We start from the raw sequence: 17,956 nt of genomic DNA, 5'->3' as shown, positions 1-17,956 counted from the left end.
TTTCTGAACGTGGAGGACCTGAATGAAACAGAACAAATAAAAACAGTGAAATGCGAAGACCAAACATCATCTGCGAACGGTATGATACTTATCCATTGGGTAATGAAGGTTATTTTTCCTTAAATGAATATGATTACCTGGAGACAATCATAATAGATATTCCACTCCCGAATGAATTAATCGAGATAGAGCTTAATACAAAAACAAGAGGTCGCCACTCCGAAATTGGACGGGACGCGAGAGGCGACGAACATCTGGCATCCCCTCGTCCCGCCAAAAGCCACAAGATCTCTGACCTTCATTGTTTACCAGGCGTCACGAAATGCTGAGACTGCAACGCCGCTACAAAGCACCCAGTGGAAAGTTTTCAGTTTCGGCTACTTATAAATAAACTCGAAATGACAGACGACTCAGAAAATAATAAATCTTTTGGCATAAAAGTTGTTACAGTGCCTGTGTGTGGCCATTTTCGTATACAGGATCTTCGTATATGACTTCCTAGCTGAAAATGAATATGCACTGCATGACTGGCAGCGATCACTGTCACTTAATTTCATTAAGACGCCTTCATCTTCACTATCACTGGCGAAAGAACTTGAACACTGCATACTTATATTGCACAACTCCGGGCCACATTTAAATGTACAAATGCAGTCCTTGAATTCATAAAGGACTAGTACATTCTTCCATATTTCTTTTTATTTGTAATCACTTCTCTTCTTTTTTGAACGTTGGGTTGTATGGAGATGTACCCATTTAATCTTGCCAAAGATCACCACATGGGAGGGTATAACAGAAGGTTGATTTTGGCCCGTTCTCCACACAAAGTTCTAGTATGTCTTAGTACTTTTGTCTGGTAGGATCAAGGCCACTTGCCTCCCAGGAACACGGACAGGATGAACTCTTGGATGCCAAGAGAGATGAGGCTTGGACGGTAGGAAGGTTCAGTGTGAATAGAATCTAGGACATTGTAAAGTGAAGACACAACGGGGAAAGGGGAATCAGGAGGGGAAATGGGCAGAAGGCAACTGCGGTTTGTATAGGTGAGAGGGCCTATATAGGGGAGTGAATGAGGGCATTTTCTAGGGTCCTAATTAGGGACGATCGCGACCACGGGTGTGGAGTCGAGTCTGTCCCTAAGACGGGTAATGAAGGAAAGGTCCCTTTGTAGACGGGGATTCGTATGTAGATGGACAGGCGCGTATGACTCACTGGGTGGCAGGTGGAGGGAGGCAAGGTTATAATTGTGAGAATCAACACCGTTTGAGATCGAAACCTTCATTGTACCAATAAAGGTTTCGATCTCACACGGTGTTGATTCTCACAGTCTTGTCGGCTTTTGCCATTGTGTTTCAAGGTTATAATTCTAGAGAGGGATGTTGCTAGACAGGAAGTCGTGCTAGCAAGGGTGATACCACCTGATACCTAGGTGAGAAGATCCACTGGAGGGACGAAAAACCCTGATTGCCCAGGGGAAGATAGGAGAGAGTACTTGGAATACCAAAGGGTTAATTGTATGTGGAGCTGAATGAGCCGTGGAAAGTCTACGGGAGGATTGGTAACTTGTAAAAGATGCTGGTCAGTGCAAGTTCTGGATGGTGAGCGAATACCAACGTTAATACAGTGAAATGTTGCTAGTCGTACTACGAAAGCCATCTCCATTGGGTAGGTGCGCTTGTAGCGGCTACAAAGATATGAAAACAACAAAAACACATGCCTTCAGCAAATCGTTTCGTAGCGCCTTCGTAAACGACTCAGATCATCTCTCAGACTCTTTGGGGGCTTTGTAAAAGAATCGAAATCGGTTTACGATCCATTTCAGTTTATCATACGGGGAATAGTAAACCCACTGACGTGCGAAGTAAGGAGTCTGAAAGTCTATGGACAGTGATTTACATCATGTCAAACAAACATAAAAAAAAGGTTATTCTCACATGATAAGTGGAAATATTACAGTCAGAAAACAGATATTTGGCATGATAACTGAGAATCAACCTTCCATGAACATATTTTACAGCGAGAAAGTAACATATACGATTAGGTTGAACAGTTTCCTTTTGAGTATTACGGATGAAAAAGAATCTGCGATCATTGATACATGTATGACCCGGCTAGCGCGAGGAACATGACAACAATGTGACTCCTCGTAGTATGTACATGATTTACATATTGAAATATGAATAAAAATATGTACCATAACCTGCTAACCGCGTGTAGTTTAGAGTGGTAACTTTTTCTATCTCATTATATGCCACCCTTAAACCTGCACAATCATTCGACAAGCTATAACCATGTTGAAATGAGTACACATAGATATTTATACTCGCAAGGTATGATGGAACACATTACATATATCCTCATAAAGGTATAATCAAATGAGCATATTAAAATCAAACATTCTTAAAAATCATACTCGAATGGCTACACTCGATTAGGTATATTACAAAAGATACATTTGGAAAGTTATGTTCAAATTCACGTAATTAAAATCATGTACTCACTCACTATGCCTTGTATGTGCGCTTTTAGGCCCACGCTTCTGTGTACCTTCATGTGTACATTTATTTGTGCGCTACCATGCATGTACAACCATGTGCAACTTCTCTTAAGTTCACATATATTCGAACACACATAATATGATCGTTCAACTGAGGGATATAGCTAGTTCAGTGACAAGCTGATTCTCATACACTGATGCGCATGTACACTCTAGGATTCTTGGTGTACAGTGAATTCACATCTGTGTAGTCATGTGCGTACAGCTAAACGTGTACGTTCATTCACACCTTAACGTGTGTACGCTTCCATACAATAAGTGCACTCTTACATATGTATATATGAACAGGGTCGCAAATACAGGCGTGGTTGCAGTACCATGTATGTATACTCATGTATGTGTACTTGCGCGCGTATGTGTATGTGTGTGTGTGTGTGTTTCACATGTACTCTTAACCACCTACACACTCAAGTGGGCAAATTAAGATAGAAGCTCTCAGTGACTGCACAAGACAAAATTCATTTTTTTTTGTCTTTGTATTCTTTCTTTTCTTCTTCATCTACGTCTTCAGTTTCATCTTCTGCATCTCCATCTCCTTCATAATTTACCTCTCTTCTTCCCCTTCTTCTACGTCTTCCTTATTATCTATATTTTTTTTCACAAGCCTTGGATGCTGGAATCCACAATGTTATGTTCTCGTTATATTCACAGTCTGCTTCCTCTTTGAATCACTCATAGTCTACAGATATTCTCTATTTGTATGAATACACACAGTTCTTGCTTTAGTCGAAAATCTTGACACCTGAACTGGTTCTGAGACCGCATAGCGGAAGAAGAAGAAGAACGCGAAGAAGAACGCGGAGAAGAAGAACGCGAAGAGGAAAAACGCGAAGAAGAACTCGAAGAAGAACGCGAAGAAGGAAAAAGAAAAAGAGGAAGAGGAAGAAGAGGAGGAAGAAGAAGAAGAAGAAGAACGCGAAGAAGAACGCGAAGGAAGAAGAAAAAGAGGGAGAAGAACGCGAAGAACGCGAAGAACGCGAAGAACGCGAAGAAGAAGAACGCGAAGAAGAAGAAGAAGAAGAAGGAGGAAGAAAAAGAGGAATAGGAGGAAGAAGAAGAATGCGAAGAAGGAAGAAGAAAAAGAGGAAGAGGAAGAAGAACGCGAAGAAGAAGAAGAAGAAGAAGAAGAAGAAGAAGAAGAAGAAGATCGCCGTTGCGTTCAAAGACTTCTGCGACAATATCCAGTGAGGGTCTTGAGTAATCTTCTCTGGTCGGACGACAGTCGGCTGAGGAAAAGGACGCATTGAGCGCGAAGCACTTCCTCCCACGCTCCTTGAAGGAATATTTTTTTAACGTTTTGTGTGCAAACGAACGTCAGCGGCACCTGAGTTACTGAAACGGGCGTAGATGGATACCTTTATCCCTTTGCAGTACGAAATGTTCAAGCAGTTTTCACTCGAACCTCTATGACAGCAGACCCGTAGAATCGACTAATACCCCAACGTTGTTTTCCAAACCGTTTAACATCGTTGAACAAACGGCATTACATATATACATATACATATATGTATATATATATATATATATATATATATATATATATATATATATATATATATAGATCTATATATAATGTATATATGCATGTATGTATATCAATCTCATCCTCTCGATTTCGGCACTTTTCCCGCCAATGTGTATTGGCGGCTGTATCACAGAATGTCTTCTTTCATTCTTTCACAATATACGCCAGGAATACCCTGACAAAAAGAAAAAAAAAAAGGGATACTTCACATCACATATTTACTCCCCATCAACCCATCTCAAACTTAGCCCGTGCAAGAATAAAATAAAATAATAATGATAATAAAACGATAAAAAGAAAACGGGTCAAGATAATGGGCGCATTATAATGATGGGAGGAGACATTCAAGGAAAGAGCTCGTCTTACGTGGACATCATTAAACTATGGACACAGAGCTCTTAGCCACTTGTCTAGAGGCCTTGCCTCGTTTTCTTTGATCCTCTCTCCCTTCCCTCCATACTGTCACAACTACGCATACTTCCTGCAGAACTAATATTCTATTCATAAAAATACATTATATATATTTGTGTATGTTTGTGAATATGTGTGCTTGTGTGTGTGTGAAAGTGGGTGTTGAGTAAATATATGTGGACCTAATATATCAATATATGCTGTGTATTGTCTAAAAGAGTCCCCTATCATCGTTGGAAGGCGTCGCAAATATGAACTCAAGTTGCGCTCCCAAATGAACATTGGAGGACTTCACGCAGATACGAGAGTAGGAACACCACTGGCTTAAAGTACGAAATCCTTCTGATGATAAAAATAATAAAACAGTAATAATGATAATACTAATGATAACAATGATAATAGCAATAATAACAAAGCTGAATATAAATATGATGATGATGATAATAAAAATAGTAGAAAGTTAAAATAATAGTAATAATAATAATAATAATGATAATGATAATAATAATAATAATAATAATAATAATAATAATGATAATAATAATGACAATAATAATAATAATGACAATAATAATAATGACAATAATAATAATAATGACAATAATAATAATAATGACAATTATAATAATAATAACGACAATAATAATAATAATGACAATAACAATAATAATAATAATGATAATAATATCAATGATAATAATAAAGACAATAAAAATAATAATAAAATAGTAAGGATAATATATTGTTGATCATAACAGTAATCAAAGAACTAAGTCTGCTGTGAGTATGATAAAAAATAAATATATTTCGACGATATTAATGGAAATTCTACGTCCTTCCACCTGAATAATTATTATCAACGACCTGCATCACTTTGCTGAACTATAAAAAAAGGAGAGAAGTATCAAATAATTGCCCTGAAACTTTGTACATTTTCTGTGTCCGTACTTTAAGATGAAAACTAAATAATGAATATTCCCAAACATTCCAGTAGGATTAATCCTTTCCACACTATCAACCTAACTCTCCCCCTCGCCTCCTCCACTTTCTTCTGTCCTTTCTCTGTCTTCGTCTACGACTTCCTTCTCTTCCTCCTCCTCTGGAGGATCTTCTTCTTCTTTTCCGTTTTCTTGCTCCTCGTTTTCTGATTTCTTATGCTCCTGGACGGTGTCAGCCAGGGCCTGCCACTTGGAGAAATTGTCTTTGCAGCCATCGAGGAAAGGCTTCGTGTTGGGAATAACCTTGAACAGGAGTTCGTAGCATGGGATGCAGATGCCCGACAAAAAACCAACCTAAAGGAGAAGGAAAACATAATGATTAAATGGTTATATAAGTGCGCGCGCACACACACACACACACACACACACACACACACACACACACACACACACACACACACACACACACACACACACACACACACACACACATCTTCTGACAAATACACGTTTCCCGTGTGACGTAATTCTCTGCTTTCAGAATTGTGCTCGGAAGAAAAGAGATACACAAATCAACACCCGCCCACCTGTCCCCCGCACTGCCATCGGATCCACTCTATTGACTACGCTTCGGATATCGCCCATTGCCTCGTTAGAGGCCACACGTCCATTGCCTCAGCTAGGGTTAATCAGGAACGCGCTTTGCCTAGCTTGGGGTTAATGAGCAACGCCACACGCGGAAAGTGAGCCCTACTCACTTCTCGTAAGATACAGGCACTCACCTCTTATGAACATAACCACGCCCCACGCACAAACATCTACACGCACTTTTTCTTCGACTAAAATTTGCTTCCTTTCTAACTTTCTCTTATACTACATCTCATTTCAGTTTACATCTAACTAAAGATTTTTCCGTTTTTCAACCTTTTTTATACACTATTATTTTATAATTTTCTTACAGACATTCTTTCTCTTCCACACAAACCGATCCCGCGTGAGCGAGTGGCCTGTCCTAGGTAGCCCGTAGCCCGTAGCCCACTCAAACGTTGCTCCTAGTCCCGCCTCGCCGCCCACCACACTTCGCCGACCGGTCGTGGCAAAGGAGGTTTTTTCCTCCTCTGCTGCTGACCGGTCCGGCACACGCAAGACTTCTACGTTGACGCTGGCAAGCGGCATCACATTTTAGACAAATCCACACAATGTACGTTCCGCTTTTTACAGTGGTGTACATTTGACACATTTCCCGATTCACATAATTCTAAATTTTCAGAGTTGTGCTCGGAGGAAAAACTATATCTATACTCCCCGCAGTGCTCAAGAAATAATGATAAAGAATCTAGTAATCCAGTTACAGAAGAATGAATGAAAGCATATTTAAAATGACCCAGACTGAAGTATGCAGTAGTGTGTGGGTGCGTAATAGTGATTGAGAATACTTGTGAAGTTGAGAACATGAAACAGCTAAGGAGACACAGAAACATTGTGAGTAAAATTCAGCTGAAGAAATAGTGATAAAGGATTTAGTAACCCAGTTACAGGATAGAGTGTGTGCGTCTACACGTAGGCCTACTTTTCCCTCGACTAAAATTCGCTTCCTTTCTAACTTTCTCTTATACTACATCTCATTTCAGTTTACATCCAACTAAAGATTTTTCCGTTTTTCAACATCTTTTATACTCAATTTTTATTTTTCTTACAGACATTCTTCCCCTCGAGGGAAATTAAAAATAAGCCGTTTCTGTACGTACCTGTGACGCTGGCTGTTCGTCCGTCTTATCACGGTCCATCATCGGGATAGGGCTCTTTCCAGCTGCTTTTTCAGCGTCGCCCTGGAAAAAGAAAAAAACAGTGACGTCTCTCAAACAGTACCACTAACGTCAATGAAGTTTGTACGCCAGTGACACTGAGGGCACTTAGTATTCCTCTGACGTCAGTCAACAGGTGCCGTTGCTGTTATTGGTGTTTCTCAACCAATGTTACTAACTCCAGTAATACCATTCAGTCACTATCCATGTCCATGACACCACTCAAACACTGAAACTGAAGTCTGATGTCAGACAACAAGTGTCATGGACACAAATTACTTGACTTGAACAGAAGTGACGTCTAGTAATCACTGTCATTGACATCAGTGATGTTCTTCAACCAATGTGATCCTTGAACCAATACTACTGACTCTATTTACATCTTTCACCACTGGTAAACAATATTCATTCAGACACGTCCGTGCAAAACATGACATCAATGGCGTAGACTCGAGATACTGTAATCTGTATGTTTGGTTACCAAAGCAAAAGGAGTATTTCAACTCCGACTGACTATAGCTACGACTGACACAACGAAACGAAACGAAGAGTGGTTATTCTAGTACCATGGGACTTAAGTTCCAGAGACCAGGGTACTGACCTGTTCGTAGAACTCCTCGAAAATGACCTTGACCGTTTCTACTTGAACGTCCCAAGGCTTGGCAGACGCACAAAGATCACACGCTGTCATCGCGATCGCCTCGATCAGAAGCCTGAAGGAGACAGAGAGGGATGTCAAGGTAAAAAAAAAAAAAAGAAAAAAAATACTAACAGTGTTACCCAGGTTAACCCTTTTAACCTGCTATGTACTGGGATGTTCGCTGGTGAAGCGGGATACAGCATTGCTATTTGGGGCGGAGGTCAAAGGTGGAAGCTGTTAGAGTCCCTCTGTATAATATGTTCACATGTAAAGCCAAAACTGTTCCGATTTATAATAATTTCATTTTCAAATCTAACTTCTATTTCTATCTCCACTACCATTCAGATTACCACATGACACATGATAATCAGGTTAGCGGGAATAAAGGTAATGATATCATAAGGACTCATAATTGGCACTCATATTTTTCACAGCATCAAGCAATAAAAATGACTAAAGTCATTACATGATTATAACTGATATAATCTGCGCCATGTACTTACTACAGATGTCTCTCCTACCGAATGAAATAGAATGGATGCACAACTACTAGGAGAAACATTTGATATATATGTATACATATACATATATATACATATACATACATATATATATATATATATATATATATATATATATATATATATATATATATATATAAATATATATATATACATGCATACAGTAATTCACAAGGCACACGTGAAAATAATTTGCAGAAAAAAACACTTGGAAAAAAGAAACTTAGTCCGAACGTTTTCGTCTATTTAAGACATTATCAAGGCATACAAAATGACAGAGACATAGGTGCATATATACTTATATATATATATATATATATATATATATATATATATATATATATATATATATATATATATATATGGACCTATGTCTCTGTCATTTTGTATTCCCTGACAATGTTTTAAATAGACGAAAACGTTCGGACTAAGATTCTTTTTCTGTATATATACATACATATATCCATACATACAGTACAGACATTTGTTTATATATACATATATGTATGCACATAAATTTATACATAAATACTTGTTCTCTCACATAAACACACGTACACAGACACTCACACATATATACACATACACACACACATATACGGTATATATATGTATGTGTGTGTGTGTGAGTGAATGTCTGGGATCCATGTTGCGGGGAGAAGCGTAAACTACATACTCAAAGTGGGATGTTTATTGTCTGATGTTTTCGTCCTAGTCCTAGGACCGTCCTCAGGGGTGTGATGGGTACAGTGATCAAATATTCAATATATTGGCCGCTGCTGGAACTTGGAGAGGTGGCAAGTACCGCCGGAGCTGTCCAGTGTCCTCCTAACTGTTCCGTGTCAACGAGTGTAAAGTACATGTGACATAACAAAGGCATCTGTTCTCATGTAAAAATTAATTTTGTAGCAGTTTAATATCATTGTGAGTTTAAGTTTTATGTGAGGAGTATTATGAACAGATGTCTTTGTTATGTCACATGTACCTAATACTCATTGATACGGACAACTCCGAGTTTTGACTACCTCTCCCAGTTCCAGCAGCGGCCAATATATTGAGTCTTTGAACAATCTATCACATCATAACTCTTAGGACGGTCCTAGAACTAGGGCCGAAACGTCGGGCAATAAACCTCCTACTTTGGGGCTGGTGTTTACACTTCTCCCTTATATATATATATATATATATATATATATATATATATATATATATATATATATATATACATATACATATATATATATATACATACATCGGTTGCTGGTCTAGTATCCATAGTAATGACAGTGCTTACGTTTCTATGTAGTCAGCCATTCATTGATTGCCTATCTAGTAAACTGCCCAAGCAATCCAAGGCATTGAAAAGTCTCACACACGTGATCCTCATCATAGAGCAAGAAAAGCATCCAGAGCTAAGTTTAAAATGTAGTTTCTTTTGTAAACCAAGGGAACACCACAAAAGAGCAAAGATATAACCCGTTATTGGTGATCTATATATCGTTTGAAGAAATTTAAGATTGTCCTTATCACCAAATTACCTTACTTTGTGAGACTATCAGAATGGCCAGCTTTGTTTACCATTACAGTGAGTGCCAGTATGTGTACGACATATTGTTCACACTTCCTAAGATATCCAATTTGCAGAATTATTCCTAACTTAAGTTAATATGAAACCTACGGCATAGTAATATTAATGACCCACTTTCGGAGAAGAATAAGCGAAAGTAAAAAGATCCGTATATTTCGATCACTAACTGTGATCCTCTTCACATCTGCTGAAGAGGATCACAGTTAGTGATCGAAATATACGGATCTTTTTACTTTCGCTTATTCTTCTCCGAAAGTGGGTCATTAGTATTATTTTACCAATGTACTACATTACTTTGTTGTGGTCTACAGCATAGTGTTTTCACCATTATCTAGAACTTACCTGTGCTCAATGTTGGACCAGTCAAATTTGTTTTCGGCAAGGAGTTGTGCTAATTTGCTCTTGTTGGGGAAGAAAAGTGCCAGATCAGTGGCCAGAATGCAATGCTTAATGTTGCCCAAGACCTGCTTGTATTCGGAAGGCGTAAGCTTGCTGAAGATGTTGTGTCCCTCCTAGATGGGTAGAGAAACGTGGAGAGTCATAAACTAAATAATAAGTACCGGAGAAAAAGGTTTCTGCCAAACGGAGGAGGGAAGGGGAGACGAGGAGGGAGGGGGGCAAATAATGATGCCCAAATCAATTGCTCCTTTCCCGTCTCCCTGTTCTCCTTCCTTTCCTTAGATTAGACAATACTATTGAATACAAGATAGTTTTATATTTGCAATTAGATCTCAGAATGATTATACATTACTGCAATAAAATTCTACTTACATGAGGTCGTTTAAAAAAATCTGTACTTCATTGCAGTCTAATATGTAAAATACTCTACGACGAAACTTTTGTTTGGATAAATTAACATCATAAATGTATCACAATTTCCATAACACTACAGGTACATACACCTTACAAACTCACTCACTCACTCACTCACTCTCCCTCTCTCTCTCTCTCTCTCTCTCTCTCTCTCTCTCTCTCTCTCTCTCTCTCTCTCTCTCTTCTTACCTGCTGAAGGATTGTGACTGTCTGGTTGAAATGGTGGTGTTCGAGCGTGGAGGTCGTGTAGATGGCCGCCAGCGGGCTCTCCGTCTCCAGCATGAACTTGTTATTCTTACCCCGGTGGTCGAGATCGTGGCACAACGACCCGATGTACAGAGCTAGACACTGCGAAAACAAAAAACAATTGGTGAATATTAGAACACTGCGAGCAAGAGTTAGGTGTCTACCTGGAAGTTTGGGGAATAAATCTTATGCTATTTGACTGAATATTGGGACTGCCATTTGCCTCTGAACACATATGGAAATAGTAACGGCTCTGGACACAGTTCAGCACCTTCTGGCACACAAACCTCTCCTACAGCAAATCATAAAGCTTTAATTCTTTTATTTTTGACAAAAAATACTGTTTTATTTTCTCTAGGTATGACCACTATTGAAATAGGAACACAAAGGAACACAAAGGAAGAACAAACAACAACAGGCCAACTGGCCCTAACAAGGCTGTTTTTGTTTACTATACTAAGCTACAGTTAAGAAAACAGGGCAACTAGGCAATAGAAGATGAACTAATACTACTGCTACCACTATCCTATCCAATTACAGTTGAATGCCGGGTTGTCAGATCCTTTATTGTAAGGGATGATATTTTATTTGCGGACTAGAGTCTAAGTATTTATCTAGGGGATTATCTTAGGGAATATTGAGAAATTTGTTTCCCTAACTGTGCAATCCAATGTAGACCCTGATTATCTCTTGTGTTGAAGATAAGGGTAGGGTACGCGAAAGTACAGAGCCTATATACTTCTGATTTTTAATCTTTAAGTTGAACCTTTGTGCTAATGAAGGCACTAATTATAATTTCCAAAAACAATTGTTGGATATAGTCTTAGGGTATGTCTAAGTCCCCGAAACCAGTTTCTACTTACCTCGAGTGGCCGGGACGTTTTCGGCACGTGTTTGATACCCCTGGATATAGTCTTAGGTTATGTCTAAGTCCGCGAAACCAGTTTCCACTTACTTCGAGTGGCCGAAGCGTTTTCGGTGCGTGTTTGATACCCCTGGATATAGTTATAGGGTATGTCTTAGTCCCCGAAACCAGTTTCCACTTACTTCGAGTGGCCAAAACGTTTTCGGTGCGTGTTTGGTACCCCTGGATATAGTCTTAGGGTATGTCAAAGTCCTCGAAACCAGTTTCCACTTACTTCGAGTGCCCGAAACGTTTTCGGTGTGTGTTTGGTACCCTTGGATATAGTCTTAGGGTATGTCTAAGTCCCCGAGACCAGTTTCTACTTACTTTGAGTGGCCGAAACGTTTTCGGTGGGTGTTTGGTACCTTGTATATAGTCTTAGGGTATGTCTAAGTCCCCGAAACCAGTTCCCACTCACCTCGAGTGGCCGGAACGTTTTCGGCGCGTGTTTGATGATGGTGTACATGGAATTGGCCACACTGAAACCGTGCGTCCAGTTGTGGTATGGCACCCGTCGGTAGTTCTTCTTCACCGTCAGCGTGAACCGGATGAGCGAGTCCCGGTCGAACCGACTGAGCCCGAAGAGGTCGACGAACATGTAGATGGCATGGCGCACCTTGTCCATGTCGTCCAGGCTGAGGTGACTGAAGTAATAGCTGCGGAAGGGAGACACGTGATATGTGTAGTGGGTTATCAGGAAGTTGCCGGATGAATTGTGAGTTAGATCAAATAATTGATTTATTCGAAAATTTTATTTATTTATTTATCTATTTATTTACATATTCATTGATTATTAATTAATTTATTCATCTCATTCTAGTTTTATGTTTATTATTTTATTTATTTATTCATATATCTGTTTGTTTATTGATTTACTCACTTATCTGTTCATTCATTTATCTACTTATCTATTTATTTGTTCTGTGGGTAATACATCAAGAAGTGGAGTTTGGGACAGGGTTTGCATGTGACTGAAAAAGCTTGTAGGTTTGGGTGTGGAGTGTTTTGAAATTTGTTTGAAATGTTGGCGATGAGTTGATACATCGTGTATATTTAGATACTGTGCATAGGGTTTGCAATAGGTAGAAAAGCATGTGGTTTTACATTGGTATTGGAGATGATACTTATCATACAATTGTGAATCAAGATAAAGATGCAGAATAAGAGGAGACAGAAGTGGGAACACACTATTGTTGAATTACATGTATATCAAGTATTGTATATCATATTTAAGTTGGGATTGTATACGTAAGGAAATATGAGTTCAAACGCATGTATATGTGAGGCTTTTCTATCTATCAACATATATGTAGACGTACCCAGATATTCTTGTGAGCTACACTATTGCTTTACTGGGCTGCAGACAAAATAAAATAGGAATATAGTCACACAGTCAGAAAAACTTTAATATTTCTTCTTCATTAATACATGGATAAATCGAGATATTTTTAATCCCTTACCGAGCTTACTACTGAATTAAAAAAATCCCCAAAAGAGTATGAGGATAAACGAATAAAACGTTGCATCTCGATAAAGGGATTATTCTGACCTATTATACTTCATTCATCTTAATATAGCAGAGATTTACTTTACTGCATTTTATTGAATAGTTGGTTTGAAATTATCAGAATTCAGTGAATCAAAGGTTTTCTTTGCTTTAGGAGCGCGTGTACATCGTCTCTGGAAATGATCAGCCAGAGGGACATGGGAAGAGCCCAAGTGATATTGGAGATGGTGATTAAAAAAGAAGAAAACGATTGAGAACAAAGATGAAAAGGCAAGGAAAAGGTTTATGTATATATATACCTATTGTATGTATATGCGCATGTGTATACGTATATGCATAGGTATATTGGTGTAAAAAAAGTGTGCTTTCAAGAGGCGACACTTAAGCAATGGAAAGAGGACGTATTTCCAAAGGTGCAGTTCCCGCGAAGAGAACATCGATTGTCCGGTCAGTGAGCGACTTATGATCTCCCATCTCCATCCGGAGGTGTGGCCGTGAGGGGTCGTTATCTAGTTTTCGGAACAATTCCATCGCTTGTTTACTCTTTCATACTTCAACTTTCTTTCATCCATCATAGACACATCTCTCAACGCAACAACTGTCACTTTTAGATCCACTTAGAGTGCACTACATTTGCCAATACTAAACAAGACATAACAAACTGCACTTGCTGCCTACGCATACATAAACCCATGATCAAATGCATTCTAACACAAAGGAAACACAAACTAGTGTACAGGAAAGGTAAATGAAACTGCAAAGAGGCACATAGATCTGCAGCAATTCTTACAGAAACATACCGTAAACATAACACAATAAAGAGACTAAACCCTCACGACAGACAACACTATAAGCCTTTACAGACAATACAATAAAAAGAATCAAGGGCGGATTCGCAACACATACACAAAAGAATACCATTCTTCAACACAATCAAATAAACTAAACAGTTACTCACAATATAAAAGGAATAATCACGATATAAACACAAAGGGAACAAACATCTGCACTGCACGTCACCTACCACATCAACACTGAGGATTCATACTCAATCTTCAACGAGTCAGCCACTAAATAAACTACATCCTAGGAGATTTCAGCACACACCACCCAATATGGGAAGATATACAATCAGCAGATCATGAAAAAGGAAACAAATCCTAGACCAGCTCTTCAACCTAAACATCGCATCCTAAACTCCAGTGATGTCCCCTGTGGCGGGTCAAACGTACATCAAACAATGAACCAAGTCGGAATTAATTTTATTGGGTTTACACAGGACTTGTATGTAAAACGTGAAGCTCAGCCAAGAGCGCGGTCGACCAATCGGAAGCTCGCTTGTGGATTGAGCGAATTTGTGAGTTTTAGTGAGTAGCGTCTCGCGGAGGCGATCGCTACTTCCACGTACGTTCCTAATGAAAACGAATCTTGAAACCTTAAAGAGTGCAGGTCCTTGGGGACATAACAGTAATTTGCTGGCTTGTACGGGTCAGTAAGGGGCAAGCTTTCCCACAATGCGTCTGAGCCGCATAAGGTCTACTTGGGAGGGCGTGTCGGAAAAAAAAAATCGCCTGGAGTGACGAGATGGTCGCCGTATACCAATTCGACAGGTGAGGCGTCGAGGCTGTCCTTTGGTGTGGTCCGTAGGCAGAGAAGGACCCAGGAAAGCTCGCTGTACCATACTGCGTTGGTGCATCGGGACATCAGGGCGGCTTTCAGCGTTCTGTGCAGCCGCTATACCATACTGTTGGCCTCGGGATTGTAAGCTGTTGTGTGGTGGATGGTGGTACCTAGCAGCTGCCCTAGGGACATCCACAGTTATGATGTGAATGCGGTGCCGCAGTCTGAGGTCATATGACCCGGCAAACCGAATTTGGTGATCCAATCTGACATAAGGGCGGCGACACAAGAGGAGGCAGTAGCATTAGCTAATCCCGGCGTCGGCGCCCCCGTCCAAGCTCCCAGTCCATTTCTCCCGAGTCACGACCACCAACTGCCCCAAATTGCTCGTTAATTCGCCTGGTGGCAATAGCCCTCTTTTATACGCTACTATCTTTTCATTTTCTTGCAGACATTCTTCCCCTCCCACAAAAACCGATCCCGCGCAAGCGGGTGGTCTTTCCTAGGAATTCAGAATTCAGAGCATTAGCTATGGGGATAGCCTCTGGCCAACGCGTTGAACGGTCGGTCGCTGTGAACAGGGGGGCGTTCGGTGCTGACATCGTGGAGGACAGTGGTTCCAGTGGGACCGAGCGCGGTGTCTTCCCATTGGAGAGAGATGATGGAGGTCCTACAGACCGTCACTTCTGGGTCCTTTTTTCTTGTTCTACGACGTGATTGGTATAGTCGAGGCTCACGTGCACGGAGCCTATGACGACTCGGGAAAGGGCGTCGGCTACGGGATTCCGATTACCGAGGGGGTGAGGCAAGGTGCAGTTTAACTCTGAGATGGCAGAGAGGTGGCGACGCTGCCGCTGGGACCATGCGTCCTCTTGGCGCGTAAATGCGTGGACTAGGGGCATGTGGTCTGTCTGGGCTGTGAAAGGTGTACCCTCAGGGAAGTGGCAAAAACGACGGACAGCCTGGTGGTCTGTCAGCAGATCTCGGTCGAATGTTGAGTAGTTTTGCTCTGCCTTCAGGAGCTGTCTGTTGAAGAAGCTGATGGCTCAGGGGCGACCTTGGGCGAGTTGCTCCAGGATGGCCCCAATGGCGTGGTTGGACGCATCGATGGTGAGGAAGAGCGGCTTACATGGTAAGGGGAAATCGAGGAGGGCTGTGGCTACCAGGACGTCTTTGGCTTGTTTGAAGGCTTTCTGAGTTGGGGGACCCCACATGACGTCCTTGGGAAGGCCGGAGAGAGCCGCGTAAAATGGGATCATGATGGATGCTATACCTGGGAGGAAGCAGTGGTAATAATTTACCGTCTCCACGAGTTACTGCAGGGTTATCAGCGTGGTAGGGGTAGGGAACTGTTTCATTGCAGATACTTGCCCGGGGAGGGGTGAGACACTTGTGGACGAGAGATGGTGTCCTAGGAATTCCACCTCCTTCGAGGCGGAGAAACATTTGTCGTAACGGACAACTAGACCGTTCTGCTGCAGCCACTCCAACACGGTGGTGATGTGTTGCCGATGTTCTTTGGAGGCGAAGAAGATGAGGATGTCGTCGACGTAACTGGTGCAGAACGACAAGTTACCCAAGATGCTGTCCGTCATACGTCAGAACGTGGCCCCGGAGTTTCTGAGGCCGAAGCAGCTGTAATCGAATGTGTGCGTCCCAAACGGTGTGGTCACGGAGGTTTTGGTGATGGCGTTGGGATGCATCGGTACTTAGTAGTACCCTTTCAGCAGTTCTAACTTGGTAAAAAAAATTGGCTCCGTCCAGGAATGACGTGACGTCGGAGATGTTTGGAAGGGGGATAGTATTTGAGTTCCGTGATCATGTTCAAGCGTCTGTAGTCTCGGCAGGGCCTGAGTGATCCGTCCTTCTTGGTGACGATGTGCAGAAGGAAGGCCCGGGGGCTTGCGGCCTTCCGGAAATGCTCGGCGAACGTCTATTTCGCCGCTGCGAATTTATCTGGTGCCGGCGGAACTTGGAGAACACGGGGAGCTCTGAGATCTTTATGCAGTGATATACCCAGTGCTTGGCGAGTGTCTACGGGTATTGCCACAGTTCTGGCTTGAAGGCGTCGGGGTAGGTCTCTAGAAGGTTTGCGAATTCGTTCGCGGCGAGTTTGACACTACAGCTGAGCACGGATTGTGCGGCAGCGATGGGTGTGGCGACGAAAGAGGAGGCGCTCAGTAAGCAGCCTCGGGTCACGTCCACTAGGAGCCTGTAGTGAGTGAGGTAGTCCATACCGAGGAGTGGCAGTTCGACGTCGGCGATGGTGAAATCCCACCCGTAAGCACGACTATCGATCTGGATGTTTAAGTGTTTGTGGCCGTGGGTGGGAATCGCCGAACCGTTGGCGGCGCGAAGGTGCACATTATTGACCGTTAATCGTGTTGGCTTCCATCTGTGGGCCGGTAGTAGGGAAAAGGCGGCACCGGTGTTGACAAGGAACTGTATCTTTGTGGAAGGGGACTGTAAATAAAAATGACGAATTTCTTCAGTTCCTCGCACTAGATCGATACGCTGCTTTTGGCGTCCAGCCATTCGACGAGGAGGTCGAAATTTTCGTCAGGGAGGGCGGCGAGGACGTAGTAGGCCTGTGATGTCGGTCGTGTCATCCTCTTCAATCGGAACTGGATCTCGGCACAGCGGAACCATGTGAGAGCGTTGGTGGGGTTAAAGGTGGGTAGTTTGACCTGGCCTGCGGCGACGGGGGGGTTCCTCTGGGTTGATGGTGTCGCTGGCGGCATCGGCGTTGTTTGGTGACGAAGTTTGTGACGGGTCGATCATGGTGGCCGTGGTGAAGCCTGGCTGTGTCGTTGGCGGGATCACCACTGTAGCGGTAAAGCGTGCATCAAACGACGAACCAAGTCGGAATGAATTTCACTGG

The 17,956-nt window shown here is 41.7% G+C and overlaps 1 protein-coding gene across 12 annotated transcripts in view; it reads right to left on the bottom strand.

Moving 5' to 3' along the window:
* Positions 1–5,159: 5,159 nt before the first annotated feature.
* Positions 5,160–17,956, bottom strand: part of LOC143032713 (putative 3',5'-cyclic phosphodiesterase pde-5) — a 407,947-nt gene continuing 395,150 nt past the window's right edge. For 9 of the 12 annotated variants that reach the window (XM_076197616.1, XM_076197617.1, XM_076197614.1 and 6 more), the window contains 6 exons: positions 12,367–12,604; positions 10,988–11,146; positions 10,328–10,497; positions 7,838–7,949; positions 7,180–7,260; positions 5,161–5,785 (listed from right to left, as the gene is read on the bottom strand). In XM_076197616.1, coding sequence (XP_076053731.1) covers positions 5,513–5,785; positions 7,180–7,260; positions 7,838–7,949; positions 10,328–10,497; positions 10,988–11,146; positions 12,367–12,604 — 1,033 coding nt within the window. In that variant the 3' untranslated portion in view covers positions 5,161–5,512. Of the gene's footprint in view, positions 5,786–7,179; positions 7,261–7,837; positions 7,950–10,327; positions 10,498–10,987; positions 11,147–12,366; positions 12,605–17,956 lie in introns of all 12 variants that reach the window. The other 3 variants (XM_076197621.1, XM_076197622.1, XM_076197623.1) reach the window with 2 other exon arrangements.

The sequence above is a fragment of the Oratosquilla oratoria genome, chromosome 14 (genome assembly GCF_046742065.1).
Source record: "Oratosquilla oratoria isolate Oo_2021 chromosome 14, ASM4674206v1, whole genome shotgun sequence".
Classification (NCBI taxonomy): domain Eukaryota; kingdom Metazoa; phylum Arthropoda; class Malacostraca; order Stomatopoda; family Squillidae; genus Oratosquilla; species Oratosquilla oratoria.
This window is presented reverse-complemented; position numbering and strand designations above follow the sequence as displayed.